This window comes from Anoplophora glabripennis, unplaced genomic scaffold (genome assembly GCF_000390285.2).
Source record: "Anoplophora glabripennis isolate ALB-LARVAE unplaced genomic scaffold, Agla_2.0 scaffold309, whole genome shotgun sequence".
NCBI classification, from domain to species: Eukaryota; Metazoa; Arthropoda; class Insecta; order Coleoptera; family Cerambycidae; genus Anoplophora; species Anoplophora glabripennis.
This window is the reverse complement of record NW_019416391.1, coordinates 114,601-132,866: the sequence shown is the minus strand read 5'-3', so window position 1 is coordinate 132,866 and position 18,266 is coordinate 114,601. Positions and strand designations below refer to the sequence as shown.

General features: G+C 32.4%; 4 protein-coding genes across 5 annotated transcripts in view; 2 read left to right on the top strand and 2 right to left on the bottom strand.

Moving 5' to 3' along the window:
- LOC108908576 (polypeptide N-acetylgalactosaminyltransferase 5) overlaps positions 1 to 10,116 on the bottom strand; it is a 77,157-nt gene extending 67,041 nt beyond the window's left edge. For both annotated transcript variants that reach the window (XM_018712647.2, XM_018712648.2), the window contains exon 1: positions 9,591 to 10,116. In XM_018712647.2, coding sequence (XP_018568163.1) covers positions 9,591 to 9,823 — 233 coding nt within the window. In that variant the 5' untranslated portion in view covers positions 9,824 to 10,116. The remainder of the gene's footprint in view (positions 1 to 9,590) is intronic.
- Positions 10,117 to 10,812: 696 nt separating this feature from the next.
- On the bottom strand, positions 10,813 to 11,543 carry LOC108908567 (gametocyte-specific factor 1 homolog). The gene is made up of 2 exons (XM_018712634.1): positions 11,345 to 11,543; positions 10,813 to 11,173 (listed from the first exon to the last, which is right to left on the bottom strand). Coding segments are annotated over exons 1-2 (300 nt in total). The 5' UTR covers positions 11,347 to 11,543; the 3' UTR covers positions 10,813 to 10,875.
- Positions 11,544 to 14,370: 2,827 nt separating this feature from the next.
- LOC108908559 lies at positions 14,371 to 16,396 on the top strand. Its single transcript, XM_018712626.1, has 2 exons — positions 14,371 to 16,173; positions 16,286 to 16,396. The coding sequence occupies exons 1-2, from the start codon at positions 14,371 to 14,373 to the stop codon at positions 16,394 to 16,396; spliced, it is 1,914 nt and encodes a 637-aa protein (XP_018568142.1).
- Positions 16,387 to 17,770, top strand: LOC108908569. The gene is made up of 2 exons (XM_018712637.1): positions 16,387 to 17,225; positions 17,535 to 17,770. Exons 1-2 carry the CDS (start codon positions 16,402 to 16,404, stop codon positions 17,584 to 17,586), a joined length of 876 nt encoding a protein of 291 aa, XP_018568153.1. The 5' UTR covers positions 16,387 to 16,401; the 3' UTR covers positions 17,587 to 17,770.
- The last annotated feature ends 496 nt before the right edge of the window (positions 17,771 to 18,266 follow it).

Here is an 18,266-nt window from a genome sequence, read left to right as displayed (position 1 = left end):
ATTACATTAAATTTGAATAAACATCGAGAGGGAAACCGCAGGATTAGTTTCGTATTTCGCTTGAGTAATATTTGTGCAATACTCAGTACTATTTGAATAATACTTCGAGAATATTTCAACTATTTATATTATACCACAGGTTTGAAGCTGCTTATGAAAATTAGTATTTTATTGTACTTTGGCCAGCGGATTCCTCCTCGAGAAATATTGAATTACTTTGAAAGTGTACACCGAGGGGGAAACCACCTTAGAATTAGGTGTACAAATCAGTGGTATTATTGGAATTATTTTTAGAATTTTGGAATTATTTAGAAATTAATCGGTATTATTAGAATTAATTTAGAATTAATCCATATTATTAGAATTAATTTAGTATTATTGTAGAAATGTTGGAAGTAGCTTAGAATTAAAACGAATATTGAATCATTTCACATCCAAACAGATTCATTATAGCATTCATGCTAGTTGTACTATTGATGAGTGGACGAACCCGCCCTGTTATAAGCGGGAAGAGACTTATAAGAGCGGTAAAACAATGCCGAAAACAGCCTAAAGTTCCCATCAATATTTAATAATAATATTTTAAGTAATCTCAGCCAAGAAATGATTTTTCCACGGGAAGAAAAAACGGCCACAAATTCCTCTAGAAAAGTAGTAAACTGGAAAAAATATAGATGTTTATGAAAACATATAGGTTGCGTTTTAATAGACCGTAATGAGGACTGAAATTTTCTTTCTTCGTTTTAAAATAAAGATTTTTAATTTTTAATTAACGTCTTACAAGGAGTGACTTAAATAAGAAGTGGATCTTATTTGTGGAAGGGCGAAATGGGCGGTGACTATTAGACGCCTTCATTATAGCCATCTTTATCGCACGGATTTCTATGAGTTTCTTTATCGCTCTCACGTAACGGCCGATGAACCATGGGTAGATTTTTCGACCCTGTATGTTTTAGCATTTGTCTGTACTGTATTACTTATAGCGTTTTAATATTATCTGTCTGTTCCCTGTTTGTTTTAAATATTGTTTTGTGGTATTTATTTTGTTTTAAGAATAGTTTTTATCTCTTTCACCTAATTTTATTACATTTTTTTAGTTTGTAACTTGATCCTGTAACTGGGCATTGCCCGTTGGATATTGTAATTAAAATAAAAAAAATAAAAAAACAAAACTCTCAACTGTCTTTTACGTTTCTAACATTTCTTATTTTATATCTGTGCTCGCACACTCGTTCCAATTCTCAACAATAGATATCGAGAGTACCTATAATCAACAAGGCTTTAAATGAAGTATTGATAGATGTACAAACTTAGGTCTAGAATATGAAACAAGTCTTACTATAGATTTGCCTGTAACAAAAAATATTGAAAAACATGAACAATCCCTACTCGAAAATGAAGACATCGATCGTGAAATTACTTACGGTTATTTCCTTTGACATTATCAAAATTTGCTGGCATAAAATATGCGTTTAAAGTAAAAAATCGTTAAAAAAATTAAAATACATCCTTATTGAAATAACAAATAACTATTTTCATAACTAACCTTTATAACAACGTAAAGAGAATACCTAAAAACGAAGTAACATTAAGATACCTACCAATTTTTATAAATTTTCCACGTCCATAATTAAAAAATCATAATACATATTGCAAATAGAAAAAATATATAGGTACCTATTTAAGTCACAAAAAAGTTTACAAATAATGATATTTTACATTAACTGAACTGGACTGAAATGAAATGTATAATGATACACAGTTTTTATTCTCCACATGTCAAAGAAATGTTAATCCGTATAAAAAAAATTGTTCTTAACAAATGATTATTTTTGTGGTATTATTTAGAATTAATGGAATTATTTTGGTATTAATTAAAATTATTAGAACTATTTTAGTATTATTTAGAAATACTAGAATTATTTTAGTATTATTTAGAGTTATTAGAATTAAATTAGAATTATTTAGTATTGTCGGAAGTATTGTGTGGAATTACAATGGAAAATATGAAAAATTAATTCCATTTGAAGAATTGGTGTACAAATTTTTGGGGGGTGGTTTTCTCCTCGGTGTATACCTACAAACGATGTTGAAATTGAAATTGTAGAAAACCAGCAGATGATTTGACAGTGCTTTTAATTTTTTATTACAACCAATATGAAAATATGAGTGAATATTCAAATTAAAATAATATATTCACTTGCTTATTCATAAAAGTAACACGCGTAATTGGAAAACGACTCGGAAAACGACATATCAGCAACTTTACTATCTACCTGGTAGCTGATTATTATCGTAATTGACTTAACTGCTTTCGGTAACAAACGTTTATTTCGTAATTGTTATAACAATTTATTTTTTAATTACAGTAAAACCCTGACTATCCGTGCTATATGGGATCAATCGGGGCACGGATAATTGAAAAACGCGGATACCTAATCGAAACATTTATTTTTTACATAAGAAACAGGGCAATACATAGATAAACATGCACAGAATAATTGAAAATGCAATTTAGGTACATTTATTGTAAGTACCTATAACTACCCTACCTAACCTAAGCACTATACTTTTTAAATAGTCAATGATTTTGGTCGTGTTTAATTTTTCTGTTTTTCTTTATTTTCTGACGTATTTTACGTAAGTTTAAAATGTAGACTTACTCAAAATAGCCTAATATAATATTTGCAACTTCTTCAGATTAGAAGCGTTAGTACAACACATGTTATATGGTCTTTAATGAACAAAAACACAAAAAAAAACATGTCACCACAAATTCCAAGGCACAGCAGGGATAATCGGGGTTCTACTACACCTACAAGCTTTTTATAAGAATTAATATAATGTTCATTCAGATCAGAATTCAATATCTCCAATGTTAGACAGAGGGATAAACCGCGGGGGGAGTTATGGTGTACACAGGACAGGAATTCATGGGGAGTCAGGGGAATTCACAGCGAATTCACACAAAAATTGGGGAAAATCAAAGGCTGACCTTGAAGTTAAACCGAAATATTTTCAGTGTGTCTCCCGCGATATAAGGAATAGCCGCAATTACAACTACCTAACTGGTTTTAAAAAAATAGGCAGTTTTTAATGTACCGATTTACTTTCGAGATTATTATTATACCCTTCCTGTCTTAGTATTATACGCTTTTTTTAAATATAGGTACATCCATAATTCCCTTTGTAAGTTCAAGTGAACAGGAAGATATCTTTCTGTTAAAAAAAACAAAAATTTTAATTTAAAAAATTTAAATATACAATAACCAGCAAAAAGTGCTTGCGTTGGTCGCCTTTTGCAGTTTGGCGATTTTTGCTTTCCTTCTTGAAAAAAAATTTACAGGGTGGTCCTTAAGTAATTGTACATAGAAGTATTGTAGATTTGTGACTTTAAAATATTACGATTTGAGCCAACTTGCCTTAATAAAATATTGATAATAAGAAAGATACTTTTAACACCCTAAAAGTGAAATTTCAAAATTTATTTTTCGCAATAACTTGAACGGTTTTGGACATTTATACAAAAAAATTTTTAACTGGGGTTTTTTTGGTATGGGAAATCATAATTTGGTATGTAATTTAATGTATCTTTTAAAGGGCGCCACATAAACCACATGTGGCATAAATATACGCTAAACTTTTTTGCCCATCAAGGTAGCGCTCTTTTGGGAATAAAATATTAAAGGCACGGCATTGTAAGAACAAATATGTATGTGTATGTGTATGTTAACAACCTCTAAACTTAACGGTTTTCGAGATAATCGAATTTTAAAAATAGGCTTCATAATTCTTCTTTAATTCATTACGAGAAATATTAACGTAGAATCATCAAAAATTTAAAATTTTTTTAAAAATTAAAAAATTAAATAAAAGCAGTTAAATTATAAGTTTAATAATCATAATTAGAAATGAAATTTACACATATTAAGAAAAGAAAAAACTAACCTAACTAACATTACAAGATTAATTATGTCAAAGTAAGTGTTCGATAAATCCACCATTCTCTTCGATGCATTTATCCATACGTTCCATAAAAGATGGCCTCATATTAAATAATATGATTGGTCCAAAAGAAACTGCAGTTGCATTTATTTCTTCCCAAAGTTGGTTGCGAGTATTTATGGGACTTTTATAAACAAGTTGTTTCATTGCGCCCCATACGCCAAAGTCGAGAGGATTAAAGTCTGGGCTACGTGCTGGCCAAGGGAAATGACCACGATCAATTCAGCGTTCAGGAAAGTTGGTATTTAAATATGTTCTGACTTCCCTCGTATAATGAGGAGGTGCACCATCTTGTAGAATCCATATATTTTGCCTGAAATTTAGTGGCAATTCTTCCAAAAGATCAATTAAGTCATTTTGTAAAAAATGGTCACCAATGATCTCAAACCATACATTTATTTTGAATTCGTGTTGAAAATGTATTTCTCTTTTTAAAATGAGGATTTTCAATTTCCCAGATATGATTATTTCTTAAATTAAAAATACCAGGCGTGGCGGCTAAATGTTGCCTCGTCCGTAAATAATATTCTACTAATAAAGATAGGTGGGGTCAAGATTTTGCCTATTTCGGATATCACTTGCATATTGGTATCTAATGGTAAATCTGCTGGCAATAAATTTTGCACAGGCGTAAAATGGTTTATCGAGGTTTAGTCTTTTTAAAAGTTTTACTGATTCCAAAAGCTGAAGATAACCATCTTGTACTAACTTGAAGATCATCTGCAACGTGAACCAATTTCATCTTCTTGATCAGGCGTAATGATTCTCGGTCGGCCTAAATTATCTCGTTTAGGACAAACCACTTTCGCCTAAATTCCTAAATAGATTCTCAAATGTTTGGTGATTAGGTTGCAGCCTGTTTGGATATCTTCTAAAATATTCCCATTTCGTAGCACGTCCGTTGAAATATTGTTGACAGTAAATAGTAGATAACCATATCTCTCATTTCTGTATTAGAAAAATTATTGTCTCGGCATTTTCTGCTATTTCTTAATTATCTGAAATATTCAACTAAAACTTTTTCAAACATCATAGATTATGAAAACAAGAATGTTTAGCTGTTAAAATCATTCGTGACTGCCGTCTACTACGTTACTATTTCTCGTAATGAATTAAAGAATTATGCAGCCGATTTTTAAAATTCGATTATCTCGAAAGTCACAAATCTACCATACTTCTATGTACAATTACTTAAGGACCACCCTGTATATACGATGATTCACAGCAAGATTAAAAACAATAAGACAAATAATGGCAAGCTTGCTCTATAAACCCGTGAGTGTTTTACTGTACAAATGATGGTTTCGCCCAGCGGTTTCCTACTCGTTTCCCCCTCGATTAGGATATGCTCGATGATACGTCATTTCAAACAAAATTTTAGGTAAATTAAAACACACACCATATCCTAGTTCAAAAAACATAAACTTTCTGTTATAAATTATTAACGAAAAGTAATTGAAAAATAAGAGGAGAAATATCACGTACGCCAGCCATCTGATTCAACGCAAAAAACGAAATCAGGAAACTGCTTTACAAAACTCCAATATTTTCACAAACAAAAAGTTATCGTGCACCATGAAAACAGGCACAACTTGAAGAAAGCCCTACAGCTATCTCTTAAACGAATCAAAATATCGAGATGTGGTTTCATGCATTTAATTTTTCTCGAAAATCCAGTCCGTGGTATCTAAAACTAAGTACCCAGAGAAAGAAATACAATTACTTAAGTTCTCTTATTAAAAATCGAATGTATTAAATGTAATCTGACATTTAACTGTATAAGCGATTGATTGATTTATTATTTAGAAACAAATAGGAGGAAGTCGGGAAGGTTAATTATAATTACATGGCTCGAAAAACGATAATGAAGCGTTTTATATGACCCAAAACTACGTAGGTATATAAATTTGTTAACGAATTGCTGTACCGATAATAATGATGTCTAAGCATATTCATGGAGGACATTAAGGTAAGTGTTACCGTTAGTAACTATTATTTACCTAGCAAGCGCAAATAACTAATGCTATAAAAAGTAGTACAATAACACCTACATCCTAATAATAAGTATTAGAGAATGAAAGATTATTAGAGAATGAGTATTAGAAAATGAAAAAGCATAGAAGTCCGTGCTCTTTTAATTCTTCTTAGATTTATACCTCTAATTAAAATTTAAATATAAAAACTGTTAACACAAGCGTTTTACTTTGATTACGATAAACACAAATAAACAATGTAAACGTATAAAATGCAGTACATATTACAAAACGGACGCAGTTGTGCATATTAATATTATTCCCATTCACTACAGAATATTTAATCAGTTAGAGGAAATGTCTGTAAAGATTTTTTCTTTTATTATCCTTCAATAAGAGGAAGGAAAATTTGTATGAAATGAAAAATTATAGCTTTTTATTTGTACATATATCTGAATAATTGACATATACAGGGTGGTCCGAATTTTATGCAGGAAACTTCGAGGACAGATAGATCTCTTTAAAATAATAGGAGTTTGCCTTATAAACATAGGTCTGGAACGGCCTTGTTTTAGAGAAACAGGGTATTGAAGTTGTTAAAAAATATATATTTTTTGTTTATATCTCAGGAATCTATTAACCAATCTCAATAAAATTTAGTACAAATAATGTACGATAGTAGGCCTTGCATTCCCTAAAATATGAGCTCTACAGGTTTAACCAGTGGTGTACAACTGGACAGGGGTCACCCCCCTTTTTATTGAAAAAACCTACGCCACTGTATTTCTTACAAGTGATTGTAACGGATTTATATTCTAATGCACTACATAAGTAAAAAATGTGACTTGAATTTTTTCCCTAAGGTTCACCATTTTCAAGTTATTCATAGAAATATAATCCCCTTGTGGCAGACACTTCAATCATAATATTACAAAAATGTTTGTGTTTATGCATAAAAGTAAGTGCAATTTGTAAGCACATCAACAAAATTCTTTCCACATCACTTGTGAGGTAGTGTTCCTGGTGTGTTTTAGTTTTCCCTGGAGGCATTATCTTTACAAATAAGAACAATTTAAATCAAAATAATAATAAAAATACACGTATTTTACCAAGCAACAACAACTAAACAAGAAACAAAATTAACGTTAAATATTTACAGCAATTGTTTAAAATTCGAACCACCCACATCGATACATTTCTGACATTTTCTATTAATGGAACTAATTGAAGCTAATATCATGTGGTGGTTTTCTTTTAATTCATTACACCTGTCTTCTATTCGCTGCATTAGTTGTGGTCTAGTATCTATTGGAGTAGAGTAAACTTTTCAAGTAGGTCACCCCAAACATAGAAGTCCAGGGAGTTTAGATCTGGCGATCTGGCTGACCAAGGCACTGGACCCTCGGCACCATTATGGTTGACATTAGCATTTGGTCTTCTACCTATCTATCATCTCATATAATTTTCATTAAGCCATTCTTGTATTATTCTCCTAAAATGCGCAGGAGCACCAGCCATTTGTATCCAGCTATTTTGTCGTATATTTAATGGAACATCCTCTAATAATTCAAATAGATGATTTTCTAGAAAGTTTAGAAATGACTCCGAATTTCATGAGGATTTTCTTGTGATCAAATATCCAGATTGTGAAAATTCACCTTGCGAACGTAGCCTCATCGGTCCAAAGTATTTCTGGTAAGAATTCAACCAACCACTGATAAAAATTCAGGCGTCTCTCTGCATCTCCCGGGAGTAAATTTTGCACAGGCTGGAAATGGTACGGATTTCTGCCATGCAACTTTTCAAATTTTCGATTTACTCACCCCAAGTTGCCGAGACGTTCTTCGTGTAGGTACTTAACCGATTATCGTCGTCAAATGCTTTTAAAATTTCATTTCTGTGGCTTTCATTCCTTAGTCGTGATTTTCTAAAATATTGTTTTAATCCAAAAAGATGAAAGCGATGGGTGTAAAGAATTTTGTTGATGTGCTTATAAATTGCACTTACTTTTAAGCATGAACATAAATATTTTTATAATATTATGGTTAGAAGTGTCTGCCACAAGGGGATTGTATTGGTATGAATAACTGAGAACGGTGAACTTTAGGGGAAAAAATTCAAGTTACCTTTTTTATGTATTTTGTACATTAAAATATAAATTCGTTACTACAGCTTGTAAAAAATACACGGCGTATGTTTTTTTTTATAAAAAAGAGGGTGACTCTGTCCAGTTGTACACCACTGGTTGAATCTTTAGAGCTCATATTTTAGGGAATACAAGGCCTACCATCATACATTATCTGTACTAAATTTTATTGAAATCGGTTGATGATTCCGGAGATATAAACAAAAAATTATTTTTTTTAACAACTTCAACACCCTGTATATCTAAAACGAGGCCGTTCTGGACGTATGTTTATAAGGCAAACATCTACTATTTTAAAAAGATATGTCTGCCCTCGAAGTTTCCTGCATAAAATTCGGACCACCCTGTATAATAGTCAATATTACATTCAAATATGTACATATGAGATTATTTAGGCTCATAAAACTAAATTTCGAATTATTAGTACTAGGAGAATGACATAAGGAAATAAAAAAATATTTCAATATAGGTATAGTAGATAGTCACCTCAATTTCAAAATATATTCCACCTTCATCATATAATAAATACAATAATGATGTAAATATAATATACAAATATTAGAGACTTTATAACGTGACACTCAATTAAGGACATAAATTATGTAATCATCAATTTACTTTGATGTTTGATAGGTACAAAGTAAAATCTGTTAATTCTGTGATAGATAGTCACATAAACATAGATAAATGTTCAAGAGCATTAGAGAATTGGTAAAAAATATATATTTAATTTAGTTTAACGGTACCTATTTTAAAAAAGAAATAAGTCTTAGGTAATCTATTGGAATACTTTGGAATTAAAAAAAAAACTCATGTGTAGAACAAAGATAATCGTAAACACCTACAAGGCATTATTTTGTCGAACAGATAATTTAATTAAAAGTTTGTGCCAAAAGATAAAAAATTGGCAAACACATACTAGCCGTTTTAAATTCGGATTTACGTTTAGCTTTTCACTCTTAATTTTTCCGAACAATTTAAGTGAATCTCGACTATAATTATCCGTTTTAATTAATGATTTTACCGAGGATTTAATAATACCTAGACAGCAATAATTTCTGTTATAAATAATTAATTCATATATGGAAATGAGGAGGCGTGTTATGAATATGAAACATTTTATGTTTATAAAATAAAATTAGATTAAACTGGATGCAAACATGATTGGTAATTGGATGTTTTTAATTGAATTTTATATAAATTATTTACTACAAAATTTACATACGGATAAACGGTGCTAAATAATTACCATCCTAAGATTATATTTCTTTTTATGTATAATTCATTTGGTTATTCCAAATTAACAATAATCATTTGTAGTAAGGGTACTTACCTAGTTAAAAAAGTTAAAATAAATATGGAAAGTACATTAAACTTAGCAGACAATGAATTGGCAAGGAAAGCAAGTTATTAAATATACCCACTGGATTTACAACTATAAAAAAGAGGTATAAAACTATATTTACCTTTTACTGTACCCTGCTCTTTCGTGTTGCTGTAGATTTTGGTCTTCTTTTTGGTCGTAGTCATTGTCGAAGTTATCACCTAGTGCTTCGGCTTTTATGTCGTCCGTTTTCTTGCAAGAGCCCCCGAGGCATTCTGAATAGAAAGACAAAATAACCACATCAACTAAAAACCAAACCAAAGAGGTTAGGAGTATCACTCTGCAGGTGTGAATTCTCAGTTTTCCATATAACATTTTTTAGAAATATATTTAACTATCCACTACACATCACAAATTGCCACTTCCTAGTTATTTATCACAGATTTTTGCTCACAAAAATTAATATTCTTAAATGTCAAATGATATAAACAAGATTTAATTTATATTGTCCTATGAAACGACGCTCTTTAACCCCACAGCCCCATTATTTTGTTAATATTAACTAAAAAATAAGTTAACTAATTGTTCTGTTATTCGTATTATTACTGTTTTCATCTTCACACCTGCATTTACACGATTTTACACGTCGCACATTCCGCGAAGGCAGACATCTGTCAAAAACCAACCAACTGTACGCACGGCGCCTGCGTCATCTTATACTTGACCTTCGGTGCCGTGTGAATTTCTCTTTTATTTTGAAACGGGAAAATTACTTGAAGGTATCACGGAAATTACATTATCTATGCTTATTGTTCTAATCAATATATAATTTACTTGGCAAAACTATAGTTTACCTGATAATAGATCGAAGGTAGGTAGATATTTCCTTTTTCTACCTAGGGTAGAGAGGTATAACATTTGAATTTATAAGCTATGCTCTATTCCTATAAGTATAATAACCAGATAATAGAATGTATTATCTAAAAGCATACATTTTATACACATGAACATACATTTTAATGAATACCGGCAAACGAATTACATACAAATTGTTCCTAATATCAAAGTCTTGAACAGTATTTCTTCAGTGTCTGGAAAACGTAGGTACTATTAAAGCCTTTATTTATTATTTTAATTTAATGACTGATTATTTGAACTGAAAATCTTAATCGACACAAATTTAAATTTCTAAACGGTCGTTTTGTTCAGTTTTTGAAATTCGTATTTTCCAATTCAGACTTAAAATGAACGGAATCAGGCCACACTCCTATAAGTACAGCTGTATTGCTGGTTGCAGCATACATGCATTTTATTTTAATTTAATACACAACTATTTTAATATTGAAAAATAAAGTACGGAGAAATAAAAAATATGCAATTTATTTTGGCTTATTCCAATTATTAAACACGTGCGTTACAAAAAATTGTTATTCTTCGTCCCAATTTTCTTCTGCCAAATTAAAATCCCTGATACCTTGTATATGAATACAAGTTTCTAGCGGTTTTACTTCACTACTCTCATAAAATAGGATGTTCTTTTCTCTTGACTCGCATTCCAACATGTGGTCACATAACAAATCTTTGTTCTTGAAACGATGGAGTGCATTATAAGGACAAATCACATAAGAGGGATAGTTCACCATGCAGCGTATTATGTGGCGTTGCAAAGAGTCTTCTGTTAAAACATGTGAAGGGTTGAATGGACACTTTACCAATTTATCTGCCCTAAAGCATAAAAATACTAGAATAGAATAAAATTCTTCGTATGTTATTTTGTAATTTTGAGCGTGTATAAACTTTTATAAATTAAATTATGTGTTTATTAGATACTTAGAAGTGTTAAAAACAGAGGAAATTTAGAAAGGAAATAAAAGAAAAACTACTTTTTCTACTTACATTTTAAAGTTTAAATTTCAATGATGTGCTTTATTTTGTTAGCAATATGTGGATAACTAAGCAAAATAAGGCTCTAAGTTTCAAATAATACTGAAATCAGATTAATAGTTTTCAAAAAGAACAGTTTTTTCTTAATTATTTCAAAACTTTTAGAGAATAGCAGATAATTGAGAAACACAAAACATAACAGGCAACAAAACATGTATACATTTCATAACTTTTGATGACAGTTCTCCAGAGATCAGTGGATACCAGCGCCCTCATGTTGGCTTGAATAAACTAAAACAAAATAATCAATAGCGCGTATTACAAATTTGTTTATTGTACCTAAGTTAGAAAGCGGACATATTTCAAAGATAATATTTATTATACAAAAATAATTCTAAATTTACATTTGTCCTAGTTAAAGATAAAGATAAAACTATATTTAGGTCAATATCTTTTCAAACATAGTTCCCTAATTTGTCAGACATACTCTCGCAAATTTTCAGTAGGTATAAGTTTTAAAAATTTTAACTAGAAACTCAGTTTCTATTAAAACTGTTACATTATCCTATTTATCACTTCCGTATATTTTTACTTTTAAATTTTTTAGTAGAATATTTATTGTAGGTATTCTAATAAATTAAAAATAAAGGTTATAACCTTACAACGATATTTCTAACAGTGTATCATCCATTTATACCGAAACAGGATCGGTAAGTGATTTTCACCTAAGTTGGCTAGCTTGGCAAACCAATGATAAGCCCTTCCATTATTGAATCTGCCTGCACTCCACTCGATAACCATATGTGTCAGTGGGTTTCTATTAAACTCCTGAAATGGATGTAAAGGAATAGATTACTCGATTACCCTGGCATGGCATATATTCCTGGAACTTGAATTTATTGCTCGGTAATCTCATTGTGTCCACGCTTGTTATCGGTGGGGTAGGACAGTGGTGGCCCCAAATCTCAGCAGAGGCGCCCTTAATATATGTATTAATACTTCAAATTGCTTATATGGAGTTGTTATAAATTGTTTTTACTAGTTTTTTTTAATAAAATTTATATGAGATGACTTTCATATGTATTTTTTCCATTAATTATTAGGTATTAATATTTTTTAAAGTTTCTAGTGACGTTCTGCCCCAGAATAGAAAACTATTATTCTGTGGATCTGCTTTTCACAGTAATATACTGGGTGTAACATTGCAACCCAATAACAGTATAATAATAAATGGTGTTCTAAATAAATGATATTTAAAGTTTTTTTAATGAGGGTATAATTTTGTGAAAAAAGTTCCAATTTGACTTTTGCGTGTTTTTTTCTATGGGGGATTCTGAAAGCAATGCAAACAAAAGAGATCTGACCATTTATACAATCCAATTTGTACAAATATTCAACTAAGCTGGAACTATCAATGAAGGAAATAATAAAAAAAAGTTGCTTGGAATATGTCACTAGTCTATACAGGGTGTCTCTAAAGGGCCTGTACAATGCTCCATCAGATATAGTACGACTCAAAATAAATCGATTTAACTAAACATGCCTTAGTTCCAAAAATTGATAATAACGGAGCTGCAGGGTATCAAAGTTAAGTTTCTTTAATATTTTTTAACTACTTTGAGCTAATTTTGTGAAGTTTCGTATCCGGGTGTTTGTTGGAATGAGAAATTCGAATTTATAGACGATTTCTTTGTTTCTTCTAGAGGGCGCCACAAGCGACCATTAGGACGCATTTAAACTACCAAAACTTTTTTGTGGTACGGTGTATTTCATTTTGGGCGGGAAAAATATTTTCCCTCATCTTTTCTGCTTAAAAGAGGTATACCTTGCTAATATCTCTAAAGCCAACCTTTTTCAACAAAAAGGCATTTAAATTTGTAAATTCATAAAAAAATTTGTTTAAATGTTATATTTTCAACTACACTGATAAACAAAATAAAGCATTTAAAGGAAACAGTGCAATTACAATTTTAAATTTTGTTTATTTAACAATTTTACTGCAAAAACACTTTCTAAAAACGATCTAATCAATCTAACACAATCTAAACAATGTAACCAATATAAACGATCTAAAAATCTAAAAAATAACTAATTTATTATTGACCTGTCTTCGAAGATATGTTTTTCAATGGAAAAACATATCTGTACTCTCTGTTCATTGATGAAGCGACAAAAGCCAACCAAAAATAAAATCACCTCTGCAATTGCCTTGAAACAATGTAATTAAATGACAACATCTGTCATAAATGTCTCTTGTAATGTTTGAAAATTTCAAAATAGGTTTTTACTTTTCTTGTGCGAGTTCCTTAGTAGTAGCAATAGTATTTTTTCCACAAAATGGCCAATGAAGGGTATAGTAACGTCGAAACGACTGGTGGAGCATTGTACAGACCGTTTAGAGTATAACGGGATGAAATAGAGAAATGTGCTTAGCAAATTGAAGAGAAGAAAACATACCCTTGCACTGGTTCCAAGACAAATTTGACAATGTAATCAGAAAAAAGAGAGTAATCCAAACATACAGGGTGTTTCATTTAAACATATTTTCATAGATAGGCAAAACCGATAAGGTGGGTAAAATGTTATGCGATACCCCTGTACACGACACTGGAGACTTATTGTTTATTCATTCCCTGTCCTTGTTAGAAATCAATAATGGTAAGAATATCAACGAACTCATTATGGTCTGTTAATTTTTACGTGCAATATTTTCAATATAGGTATATTACTATTATATAAATATATTGTAGTGGAGCACAAAATTTTTAACAGTGTAGAAAATAACGCAATAAACGACAATGGGAACCTATCCGTTAGACTTAAATTTAAATTAGACCACACACAGTTTGCTACAAATTGCTTCTAAACGAATTGAAGCCCAACCAAGCACGAAATGACCCTCTGGCGAGTATAAATACGGAGCTCTTCGAGGAACATCTCAGAAAGTCACCGAATTCCATCGAGTAACATTCAAGTACACCAAGTAAACCATACAAGGCATTAAGAACACATAAATAGTATATTATTTTCCTTCCAACATGATACAGTATAAGAAAATACCACCCAGTAAGTCCGTTATACTCCTCTTACTATTTTTGACGACCAACGTATGTGGCTTTTTCCGAGAAACCCAAAACGAATATGAAGTGTCACGGAAGATCCAAAACCGCTATTCCATGGATCTGCAACAATCCCAAAACATGCCCATTAGGAGAGTCGGAATCGACAGAGTAATCAACGAAAAAGACGGAAATGCAGAACGCCTCTACGACCGCCGCAGCTTCCGGACTGGAACCATTGAAGGACCTGACAATATCCAGAACAGGGAAAGGTCCGTTGGACGACTACAGCGGTCAGTAGTAGACGTAAGAACAGACTATAATAACAACCGTGAATTTTTTACTAGAAATACACACATCCAAAATACTAGAGACAACAGACGATCATTTGAATCTACCATTGCCAAAGACAACCGCCAAAGGCAACTAGAAGATCGTCGATCTGGTGACAGAGCTGTGATATCCAGAAATAGGCAATACGATGAGAGATCACTAGAAAGGTCTTCTGATATCCGTGACCGAAGAAACTCGAAAATTGAAGACTTAGATCGGCGCATCAATCAAAGAAGAATGGCTACTGAATCAAGATCTAGCAGTATCCAAAGAATACAAGAAGAAACTGTAAACGAACGTCGTGAAGTTCGTGACAGGCAAGTACAAGCTCGAAGAATAACAGGGCTGCCTCAACTAAATAACAGAGAAGTCGCAGAACGACCATCTGACAGGTTGGTTGAAAACCGTCGATCTACTGAAATTCGCCGATCTGTTCGCTCTGTGCAAGATCGAAAAGCTTCTGATGAACGAAACTTAAACCAAAGACTATTTACTGAAGGCTCAGAGAGGATAGTCTCTAGAGAAAACTCTATGGAAAGACGCTCTGTAGAAAACCGTGCTAGCAGAACCTCTGATATTCGCAACGTAGACCAAAGGCGATCTTCTACAGAACGCTTAGAAATGATGGATTCTAGACAAAAATCTTTTGAAAGGCGTTTCGTAGAAAATCGTGTTCGAAGAGATTCTGAAATACGCAACGTTGACCAAAGGCGATCGTTTTCTGAAGAACGTAACATCGATCAAATGCGTTCATCTACTGCTACTGGTAATTTAGAAAGGATGAATTCTAGAGAAAATCCCTTGAAGACACGCTCTGTAGAAAATCGTGACAGCAGAACATCTGAGATTCGCAACGTAGACAGAAGGCGTTCATCCGAACAACGAAAAATTTACCAAATGCGATCATCTACAGAACTTTTAGAAAGGATAGACTCTAGAGAAAAATCTTTTGAAAGGCGTTTCGTAGAAAATCGTGTTCGAAGAGATTCTGAAATACGCAACGTTGACCAAAGGCGATCGTTTTCTGAAGAACGTAACATCGATCAAATGCGTCCATCTACTGGTAATTTAGAAAGGATGGATTCTAGAGAAATCCTCTTGGAGACACGTTCTGTAGAAAATCGTGACAGCAGAATATCTGAGATTCGCAACGTAGACAGTAGGCGATCATCCGAACAACGAAAAATTAACCAAATGCGATCATCTACAGAACGTTTAGAAAGGATGGACTCTAGAGAAAAACCTTTTGAAAGGCGCTTCGTAGAAAATCGTGTTCGAAGAGATTCTGAAATCCGCAACGTTGACCAAAGGCGATCATTTCCTGAAGAACGTAACATTGACCAAATACGTTCATCTACTGGACGTTTGGAAAGGATCGATTCTAGAGAAAATCCCTTGAAGACACGCTCTGTAGAAAATCGTGACAGCAGAACATCTGAGATTCGCAACGTAGATAGAAGGCGTTCATCCGAACAACGAAAAATTTACCAAATGCGATCATCTACAGAACTTTTAGAAAGGATAGACTCTAGAGAAAAATCTTTTGAAAGGCGTTTCGTAGAAAATCGTGTTCGAAGAGATTCTGAAATACGCAACGTTGACCAAAGGCGATCGTTTTCTGAAGAACGTAACATCGATCAAATGCGTTCATCTACTGCTACTGGTAATTTAGAAAGGATGAATTCTAGAGAAAATCTCTTGAAGACACGTTCTGTAGAAAATCGTGACAGCAAAACCTCTGAGATTCGCAACATAGACCAAAGACGATCATCTCCAAAACGCTTGGAAAGGGTGAATTCTAGAGTAAGTCCCCTCCAAAGACGTACTATTACAAATCAAGATCGCCGTGTAACTCATCCTACAGATCGTTTGGAAATCCAAAACAATCGCAAATTAACCGATCGGTCTGCAAGGGAAGATCGCACACGAGACCAATCTCAAAGAGAAACTCGACAGTTCAACCTTGAACGTCGTGACCAAAGGTTCTCTGAAAGACAGGACCGTCTCTCGAACACAATCAAAACTACCGATCGTCTACAAAGAACTTCCGAAGACAGAATTTCTTTGCAAAGACGTGAAGGAAAAACTGCTGAACGAAGAGCTTCCGAAACTCGTAACTTTTCAAGAGAAAATCGTTTGATCGATAACCGTCAGTTATCTAGAAGTGACTCCACTAGATACATCCAAGACAATATTAACTCCAGGGATATTCGGCTAACCCATAGAACAAATTCCGCTAGGGATATTAAAGAAAATTCCAGGAGAGAAATTACTGACAGGTACAATCCACTTACGGCAGACTCTAGACGATATTTCGAAAAAATTGTTTCTCAAAGGACAACAAGGGACTCCGTGAGGAATACAGAAACACCAGCTCTAGGTTTAGAAAGGAATATTAATAATAATGATGCATACACATGGATTAATACCGCCAAAATCATTCTAGCTGCTTTCTTAGTAGGGCAGATTTTCGTCAACTCTTCCAAAGCTAACAGATTCAGGTAAACAATATTTTTTATCATTAATTATTATTTGAAATAAACTGTAAACAAGAGTTTAAAAGCTTTGTAAGTAAATTTTCGACACTTATAATTCCTCATAATTAAAATTTGGCAAAACAGCGAGTGCAGTTGTTGCCAATCATTTTTATGCGTTACTAAACACTTGTTGATGATAACTTTGCCAATACTAAAATAAAAATAACGTATATGCACCAGAACAATAGCGTTGTAAATATGTAACAATTGGTGGTTGTTACGCATGAAAAAATCTCATTTTTATAAAAAGCTAAACATATTTTTCTCTTTCAGATTCCATAACATGTTGTCTGTGGTCACTTCTATCAAGGAAAAGCTACACTAAATGTGGATAGAGGAAGAAACATTTATTTTTTTATGACAGTCTTTACATTGACGACAAACGCTATGCTCCAAGGTACCTTCTGTAGTCTAGTAGAAACATATGGTAATATCACTTAGTCATAGTTTACTGATTATATTAAATATAAACAAATGTATGATCATACCGACTGCGAATTCTATCAAAACCTTCAAACAAATCATATATTTATTAAAATAATGTGTAAAATAAATAAATAGGTGTTAGTGAGTCTTTGTTTTCATTCAAATGTCCCCACAATGAGAATTTTCTGTTATTTGATAAATCAAATTAATTCTAAGTGTTTTAATCATATAAGCACAACAAATATCATGCTATATGTTGAAGAATAACTCCACAGACAAGCTCAGTAGTGCAGCCAGAAAATAAGTTTGAGTGTAATAAGTGAAAAATATATTTAAAAAAAAAACTATAATAGCCAAAAGATGTTTCCTATTGATCTGGAAATATATTTTCAGGATTTTCACAAACCGCGCTTATGAAGCCATGGGCCAGCGCCCCCTGGCTACACCACTGGACAAGCTAGTCATTAATAATTACAATTTGCTGCCTTACCTCCTCGCCAAGCTAGTTCGTATGTTTTCAATGTTTTCAAAAGACCTATAGGTGTATTTTCATCTCATATTAGCGTCATTTTAATAATC